The sequence below is a fragment of the Nyctibius grandis genome, chromosome 6 (genome assembly GCF_013368605.1).
Source record: "Nyctibius grandis isolate bNycGra1 chromosome 6, bNycGra1.pri, whole genome shotgun sequence".
NCBI classification, from domain to species: domain Eukaryota; kingdom Metazoa; phylum Chordata; class Aves; order Nyctibiiformes; family Nyctibiidae; genus Nyctibius; species Nyctibius grandis.
The window spans coordinates 78466700-78476154 of NC_090663.1; the positions used below are offsets into that span (position 1 = coordinate 78466700).

At 44.4% G+C, this 9455-nt stretch overlaps 1 protein-coding gene across 3 annotated transcripts in view; it reads right to left on the reverse strand.

Annotated features, from left to right (window-relative positions):
- Nucleotides 1–5454, reverse strand: part of LARP1B (La ribonucleoprotein 1B) — a 32750-nt gene extending 27296 nt beyond the window's left edge. For 2 of the 3 annotated variants that reach the window (XM_068402963.1, XM_068402962.1), the window contains exon 1: nucleotides 4880–5451. In XM_068402963.1, the coding sequence (XP_068259064.1) occupies nucleotides 4880–5108 (229 nt within the window). In that variant the 5' untranslated portion in view covers nucleotides 5109–5451. Of the gene's footprint in view, nucleotides 1–4879 lie in introns of all 3 variants that reach the window. The other variant, XM_068402965.1, reaches the window with a different exon arrangement.
- Between the last annotated feature and the right edge of the window lie 4001 nt (nucleotides 5455–9455).

Sequence of the window (9455 nt, forward strand, 5' to 3'; positions counted from 1 at the left end):
CAAACATGTCAAGTGCGGTACGTCAAGATAGGTGCGACGACAGTTCTGAAAAATGAAAGATGAATTTTGGAACCACTAAAGCAGCAGTAATACTCTGGGACAAAGGCAACAGAAAAGCAAAAGAAGACTGGATGCTGAGCAGAGATTAAGAGAAGCAAAGTTTGTACGTAAAGATGTATCACCAAAGTACCACCGGTTACAAGGAAAATAATGTTTTCAGTAGTAGTACTTCAGAATGGATGGTTTGAAGTTCTGCAAATAACTAGCCAGCAAGTAATTTTTTCTGATAGAAGGGGAGGGATGATATTGCCAATTTCTTCTGAAAGCAAAGTCTATTCATAAAAGGTGGAACATATTCTAATTTTGATACAAACAGAGTTTATGCTGTGAGGATTGAGACAATATTCAAGTTTTATTTTTACTTGGACTGCATGTGTATTTCTGTCAGTGAAGGAACTACATCACAGAAATACCAGAAGCACTTCATGAGGCAGCTGAAATCACCCAGCAGAACAGCTCTTCAAAACTTCAGCATAACATGTTTGTTGAACTTGTACAACATTTTCCTTTGAGTGCTCAGTTTGAAACTTCACAGCATAATCCATTTTTAAACAAGGTAAGCTATACTTAAATCTATTGTTTTAACAGATGAATGTGAAAGTCTCGCAAATGTGACAAAACAATCCCTTGGAGAGTATCATAATTTAAATCTAGAGCATGGATTTAGATCCAAGATTCTGTGAAATAAACAGTAATTATGCTAACATCCTCTCCTACAATAGTTCTAGCATTTTATAGCAAAACTACATGAGATTGATCTTCTTCACACTATTCGAACAACTAACCAAGGCAGTGAGTTACGACACCCGCATCCTTCCACCTACTGACATTGAAAACCAGTCAGTTTTTCCATACAACCAGCAACAGGGAAAAAAATCCCCAATACATGATTGATTAATCATTATACTATTTATTTTCCTTGCATTTCATTTCTCATCTCATTTTTTTCTTAGCTCCTTCACAGAAAGCTGCAACCTGTGACTCAATTTCTACACAAGCTTTCACGGTCTAAAGGTAACATGTGCTAGAGCACAGCAAGCCAGTACGGTGCCTTACACTCTAGGCAGCAGGATAGATTTCTCTCTCATAACAGGTCTCCAGTTTATAAACAAGAAAGAAACCACACCCCTGTCGTCAAAATTACATATGCTGTAATATACAACTAAAATACAGGCAGTAGGTTTGTAAAGATAATGTTTTTAATCCCTTCAGGGTTGGGGTAATTGCCAATATTGTACCTTCTGATAATTCTTAAAATAATTTTAAAGAGCTGCTATTCAAACACTCGGTGAATTCATAAGAACTAACAATAATACCTGCCTTAGATACACAAAAAAAAATTGATAATCAGATCATTTACCCATTTACTAATCAAAAGCTTGCTATGCCTAGTAACACAGTGTATCTTTACTAAACTACTTTTACAACCTGTTTTGCTAGCAGACTAAAGCAAATTAATTTATATAATAGCACTAGAGTGAACTGGTTCTGCTACCAAAGTATCAATCAGATAAAAGGTGGCTTTTGATGCCCAGAAATAAACGCAATGAAGAAAGTCAAACTGAGCACAACATAAAAGACTGAAGTGTGCAGTTATTTTAATTAACTACATCGTTCAAGCATGCTAGGAAGCAAACCCACTTCAACCACTTAAGCAGCACAAGTGTTTTTGCTTCATTGAATACTTTCACAAATTTCACGAACAATTTTTGAATAATTATCTAATGAATCATTAGAGACCCACATCAGCTACACAAATCACATGAAGTCTAGAGAACTTGTCATTCAGATTCCCTTTTGCAAGCTTATAAAAAAGGCAGCACTTTAGGCTCCGTCAAACGAAGAGGTGGGAGATTTTTCATAATAAAATTATTTCAACAACTCCATCCTGGGCAAATTATTTATGTGGAGGAGGAAGAATAACTATCCTCTTCTGTGAGAGCCCAGCTCTGAGAGGCAGCTGAGGAAAAACAAGACTCAGAGGAAAGACAAGGAATACAGGACTAACGCTGGGTTGTTCTGCAGCTTCCGTATGGATGCATCTTGTTGGCTCAATTTGAAAAAAAGCTTATCTTGTTACCTTGTAAAGAATTATCTACCACATTATATAGGACTTCTTCCTTGCAACCGTTCCTCTCCTCTTACTCACAGAGCTCCAACTTGAAGAACTGAAGACATACTGCAATATATTGTCTGGGCACTACGTGGGGAGGAAGACACACCGCAGAAGTACCTTTCATCATTTGACAGCCTATGCTGAAGCTGACTCCCTGTGTTCATGATCACCAGGATTAGACATAAACCTGTAATTTCACTAGCAATTTCATACTGCCACAAGTCTTTCTCCATGAGTTAAATGCAGATTAGGATGTAAAAGTAGCTGTATAATTCTGAAATTACTCTGTTTAAGAGAGAAGTTTAATAAAAGGCTTAGTCAGAAACAATGAACTGTGGTACAAAACATACCATGAAAAATTCAAATATGTTTACATTAGGTGTTTGGTTTTCTATAACGTGATTAAAACCTACTAACATATCCAAGACAAAAAAATAATAGGTCACAGTAACAACGCTTTGACCGAGTTCTTGCACCAAGAATTTTAAGCCTTTTACATTGCTTTTTTCCTTCTAGTGTCGGGTGATGTTAACAGTTTGTTTCAGTAACCAGAGTCAGGCTTGCCTCTATTACAAACTAATACCACGCTAAATTGAAAGTCAAAATTGATGACAGACCAGGGTCAATTTTCTCAAGTGTGTGACTATCACTGAACATACCATACATACACGTCTCTGGAAACTTTCAACAAATTAAGCCAGGATCAACAAGTCAAACAGGATCCAGTCACTACTTTGATGTGAGATTCTTCTACGTTTTATTATCCTCTTTACAGATAGCTTTACATTCCATCCCAGTCGTACTTCTGCTCATCTACTTATTATTTTACATGACTAATTTCCATACTACTTCATTCATAAGGGCCTAGTGTGACTGATTTTGCTTTGCCAGCATGCAATTAAGTTACTTCAAAATACATCCCTCATTGCAGATGGAGGCACATGGCAATTCCTCCCTTCAAACAGCCAGGAAAGACCAGCTGCTTTGTCTTTTACAAAGGAAAGAGCAGTGGCTCCTTCACAGTGCTTTCGGTGGTGGCCAGACCAAAGCACGCACCCTGGTATGTGTTCTTCACCGATGCCATTACCAGCAACAGTGACTCCCATATTTGCTCAATTATACACTTGACACTGAAAAAGATGTTCCAGTGCAACTACTCAGTTTAATATTAATTTGATTAATTTTAAAAGGGTAAGTACAACTTTTATACAAGAGAAAAATAATTTAAAGTTCTCTGAAATCATCAAATTAAGCATATAACTTGCACAGTGTATGAACTCACTGGCTCCTTTTCTCCTCCTTCCTTCAACAACTATTTGTGTGTTTTATCTTAAGTGGAAAAGTAAACTTTACAGAAGGTAAAGCACGAGGTGCTAATGCAACAAAAGAGGCTTTCCCAATGCTTCTGATGTACCATTATTATTACTGCCACAGCAAGGCAAATGAGTGACAAGTTCTCTTTCATGCATGGACAAGACCACAAACTGCTGCCCAGCAAGCTGGATTGTAGAAGCTACACTTAAATAGGTATTTATGAGTGCGTCAGTACACACAAACAAAACAGTCGAGATGATAAAGATGACTATATGTGTTGCCAAAAGGTTTGATCTTCAGCTAAGTAGAGATTTTGTGGTCTGGAGAACTCATCTGCTTTCATGACCTGTACGCTTGAAACTATAAATTACACCTTTCTCCTTGTGAAGGAAGTACGTATTTATTTCAAGGATAAAAGTGACTGTGAGATCACAAAAAGGTTTGTCAGGTGCCTTCAGGAACAAGTGCTGAGATTGAAGTTCTCAGGAAACACAGGTTGAAATACGTATTTTGAGGTCAGCGGTTTACCTCCAGCCAAGAACAATACTTCAAGAAGCTGCTAACTTCGAGGAACGCTTTGCTAGCCTAAGCATAAAGCCTAGCAATTTCAAGTCAGGTCTTCAACAACCAACTTTGTAAAGCCATCTGCCTGTTCAGTCGGTATGGAGACTATAAAGTAGCTTTATCTTACATATAGTGATTAAAGGCCAGAAAATTACACCACGGCTACTCTCCCTCCGTCTCTTTCCACATAAACAGTTTGAATCCTGACAGCAAGCAAACTGACTACTTTTGTTAAGATCTAAAGCCTCCACAATCCAAATCCTCTGCAAAGCAAGAGCAAGTAACGGATCGTACAGAGGGCCTTACTATATAATTAGGCAAAGCAAACGGGATTTAGCAATATTTCTAAAGAAAAGCAAACCGACACATGTAGCTTACTAGCCCTATTTGCCAGTCCCAGAGCCCAGCGCCATGCGGGGCTCGCCGGAGGTCAGCCCCCCCCTTCCCCCAGACCGGGGGTGACCACTTGCAGCCCCCGGGAGCCTGCAGCCGGCACTGCGGCTCCCTCACCCTAATCGTGTGTCGTGTCCCCCCCCGCCCCGAGCCGGGCGAAGGCGGCGGCCGGACCCACCTCCCCTCGCTCGCTTCCCTCCTCTGCCCATGTATGTCAAAAGCCAGAGCGCCCGGCTCCGCTCCCGCGGAGCTGCACCGCCGGCCGACCCGCACCCGGCCCCGGCTCCGGCACCGCGCTGCCCGCCCGGGGACAAACACTCGTGCTTCGTTTCTAAAAACAAATAAAAAAACGAACCCAAACAAACCCCAACCAGAAAGCCACCACACGCCAGCCAGCACCCGGCCCGCCGCCCCCCGGCCCGGCCGCCGCACCTGGGTCCTGCGGGTCAAGCGGCCCGTCCGCCGCGGGCGGGGAGGGGCTGTCCGGCGCGGCTCTGCGCCTCGTCCAGGGGTTCTCCTTGGGCGGCGGAGCCTCCACCGCCGGCCGCCGCCGGCCACCCTCCTCCGCGGCCTCCTCCCCGTGCGGCGAGCCGGGCTCCGGCTGCCGGGGCTCCTCCGACTCCTGCGGCCGGTTGACCGCCGACACCTGCGCCGCGGACATGCCCTGCAGCCCGCCGCGAGGGGCCGCCAGCCGGGGCGACCGGGGGAAAGCCAAGGCGGGGGCGGCCGCCACCTCCTCCTCCCCTCGCCGCCGCCCCGCCCCGCCGGGATCGCCTGTCAGCTCCCCCGGCCGGGCCGGAACGCCGCTCGCTCCTTCCTTCCCCTCAGCCGGTCATTCAGCGAGCGCTTCCCGCAGCGCGACCCCTTCCCCAAGCTGCCGCGAGGGGTGAGGGAAGAGGCCGGGGGGAGCGACCCGCCGCCGCGTAAAGGGAAGGGAGGCGCTGCCGGCCCCGCTGCGCCTCGGCCGCCCCGGCCCGGCCCGGCCCTGCCCGCGTGGAGAAGGGGGGGCGGGCGGCGGCCGCCGTAGCAGCGAGGCGGCGGGGCGGGGCCTACACACACTCCCGTGCGTCATGACCTCAGAGTGGCCGCGCTCGAGCACGGCGGCGCGGGCCTCCCCCCGCCTCGCGGAAGCGGCGGGACGGAGGCGGCGCCGCTCCCCCCCCCCAGCCACGAGCACCTGCTCCAGCGGCGTGCGGGCGCGCCCTGTGGAAACACTTAATTCCAGCGGTTTGAGCACCTTTGTTAGCAACGCGCCGCGTTCTGACCTTGCGTTAATGAGCTCGCGTTAATTAAAGAGAAGGAAGGCCACTCGGGCGCCTCAGCGGGTGCGATGCCCAGCGCGCAGTCACCGCGAGGCGCCCCGAAGCCAGCGCACCCGCGCACCCCAGCACCACAAGCACACAAACCGAGCAACGCAGCACCCTTCACTGCTGCTAAAAAAGCAGTAAATCACCCAAAAGCTGCTTTAAAGCGAGGGCATAGCTCAGTTTTGAAAACTTAATTAGAATCAGTGACTTTTTTAAGAAAAAAAATCAAGTCTGCTTTGAAACTGGCTGCTCGAGTGGAAGGCTGAAATGAAACACAGGTGGAGAGGGCAGGCAACGCACAACACCACAGCAGCTGCTGTGTCCCTGCTCTCCATTACAGACACACCCCATTAAAGATGGTTTAAACTCTCAATACTGGATGTTCCGTTTTTATAGGTCTTTGCCAAGCTTGTACAATACAACGAGAGCCTCCCAATACAGTGGGAGGATGAACACGTTTCGTTGAAGCAAAGTGGACTTCTCTGGTCCAGCGCTTCCGGTAGCACAGCCCAGAGAACGTGTTCAAGGGGCACGTGAGAACATACGTGGGTCCAATACTGAGGGAATCATGCATCGTTTAAGCATTGTAAGAGATGGGTACCTCCGCTATCACACCACCTCTACCCTTCTACTTTCTGCCAAAGACCTCCCAGAAATCATGCTGCAACAGCCCACGTGCACTCGTACCACGCTTGCTGGGTTCGTGCACTTCTGCCACTGCCTCATCCCAGCAGCTCTACGGTCACAGAATGAGGAAAGCCACTGCAGCATGAAATTAATCACCCCTTTCCCTCTTTGCAGCCTCCTAGCACTCCTGTAATAACTCTTCGTTACACCTTAAGACACGCTTTCGAATTTCTTGAGTTCAGCCTCTCAAGCAACAGATTTAGGGCTTGGCCCTGTTTTACTCCCTTATAAAATGTCTTCCAAAAAATAGCCAACATCTCTTTAATGAACTAAGCAAATTCTTAAACAGGCTTTTAGAAAGCCAGTAAAATATTTTTTAACATAGTGTCACAAGTAACCAAATTCTCAGTGTTTGCAGCAGCAAAATACGTTCTGTTTGGGTAACATTATTCTCTGCTTTACTGAGATTGTATGCAGTTTTACTCCTTCGTCAGAAAAAAAACACCAAACCCTAAAAAAATCCAACAAACCCTCACCCTAGCTCACACTTCTTCAGGCACTGAGGCATTTCTAGGATTGTTCTGGAACTGTGGGTACAGTAGCAGCTCAGAACAGAGGCCATCTCCTACCAACACCAAGCACTTCACAGCTGTCCCAACCAAATAGGTGGCTTGTGGACACCTCCCTCCCAAGCAGAGTGCCATTTAGTCAGGTGATGAGATCACATCACCTGGTGGGAGGCCCAGGTCTACCTCAAAGAAGGAATTCCCCAGGTGCTTGCTGATTTCTTCAAGATATTTAGAAATTAATGACCTTTTGTGGTGAAGGCTTGAAATTAAAACATCCACCACAATTGTTATGCAACTATAAGCACACCACATAGGTACCTTCATGCACGTCTTTCTTAACTGCACATTTAAACTCCAAACATTGGTAATAAGTGAGGAATTTCTCTTTTCATAAAGAGAAAAAAATACTATTGCTTCCAAGCACTTTTTGTACAAAGAGCGACACATGTATTCTTTCTTCATTTTAAATTTATACTCAGAAAGAGAAAAAAAAGGTAGAATGATTAAAATTAAAGCAAATCTTCAAACTCTTAGAAGCATTTTTCTTTGCAACTAAGAACTTGATTTTCCCAGATCCAATAAATTTGGATGTGCCAATTGCACATTGCAGTGACAAATTTATTTGAAATGGAGGAAAGCATTCCTAGTGAATAATTTTGACAGGGAAAAAAGCCAATATCCGTATACATTTACATCTACGTTCCTGAAAATGGGAGTTATCAGTCACATTACCTGTTCAAAACAATTTTCACATCTTTTATTTGGTTTCCCAAACTCAGAAGTGAAGCAGAGGCTAGAGCGATATGAAAGTAGAGAGGCCCTACCTAAGCCACGGGTAAGAAGGGGATTAACCTCCTGTTTCCTCTTTTTCTCCTACAAGTGTCAGAAGATAAGGAAGCAGATGCACAGGCCAGCGGGGACTTCAGGAACACTGCAATGCTGCAGTGCAGGAACCTGAACAGAGCAGGAAAAAAGCAGGAAACTCATTAAGAGTTAATTACATGGGGGCAAAAAAACAGTAAAGGCGACCAGTAATGTGGCAGCTTGACAAGTTTTTGTACGTACTTGGTTTTGCTAACTCTGTGGTAGTAGAAGGCTTACTGTATACTTTATTGCAGTGACTGGGCCTGAAGAGTATATAAAAAGTTGCAGAAAACTCATCCTTAACTCTTTGTCCACTTTGTATCATCCCTCTTGTTACTTTCTAGCAGGGCAAGTCAGGCTTCCTTGGCACAATTCACAGTACTTCTTCCTTTAAGAGCACAGTATTTAAAATACTCCTGTTTGACAAAGAGGCTGATTTACATTACATGAAACCAAGAGAATAACAATCGTTACGAGCTACTTTACATTTTAAAGCTTATGTTTTATCTTGTGTAGAAGCATCCCAGCCTACCAGGGAACACTGCAAATTGCATAATATAGTAGCATTTTACTCATGTAAGTTTTTCATGAGGAATTACACGCCTACAGACTATACAAACCTCCTTTCAATACTGTATAACTTATCATTACAGCCAAGCTGACAGAGAACCTGACAGTTTAAGATAAAGAAACTTCCCTGCCCAACAAACCGTAATTAAGATCAACATTTTAAAAAAAGCTACACAAGACAGAAGCAATTAAGATAAATTAAAAAAAAATACTAACTACCTCAAAATGTTAGCAGCTACCAAGCAAAAACAGTATTCTGAAGATCCAAGGATCTTCACTTTCTAATCTACTATTTGAAGCGTATCTATATACATGTATATGACATTCCAGTAAGAAAAAGCAACATGACTCCATTCCTTCATATAATGGTACCTTTTTGCAGAATTTCTAGAGTAATACAACACAAGTGATCTATCCTTGCTAAAAAATAATTGCTGAGCAGTCATTTTTGACTGGGGGTGTTTTTCAGACTCGGGGAAAAAAAAAAAAAATTACAAAAAGCTCCATACAACAGTGATTAGATGCGTTCTGTTCTAGGTGGTGACCAGCACTTAGGTGCCAGGAGAGAAATGTGTAAACAAAACACAAAACAAAATTACCTGGGTTACTCACAGATAACACACCACACCTAACCTCTCACTCTGTCCTGAGCCTTTCCCTTCAAATGTAGACAAAACACACCACCTGCTTCGTTCATCCTCCTCATGTTTTGTCAGTCTTAGTATTAGTATGCAGAAGTGTTACCACAGCCTTCACTTTTCAGCCAGCATAACTGAGCACCAAAATAAAATTGACTGCATCTTGGTTGCTGGGTACACCTGGCAAGCTTCAGTCAGAATGACTGCTCCAGTTCCACAGAGTAAGCCACAACAATTTTCCAAGACTTTTTTGTTTTGCATATAAACACCATTAAGACTCAAAGATGCAACTGCCAGTAACGTTTACAGCTGTCTGTTCAAAGCAGCCTTTCGGCTAGCGTGTGACAGACCATTCATATGAGACTGTTGCAGACGATGAAATAGTCCCCTCTTCTCCGGGCAGCAGCATTCCAAAACCCCGCCACCACCTTCC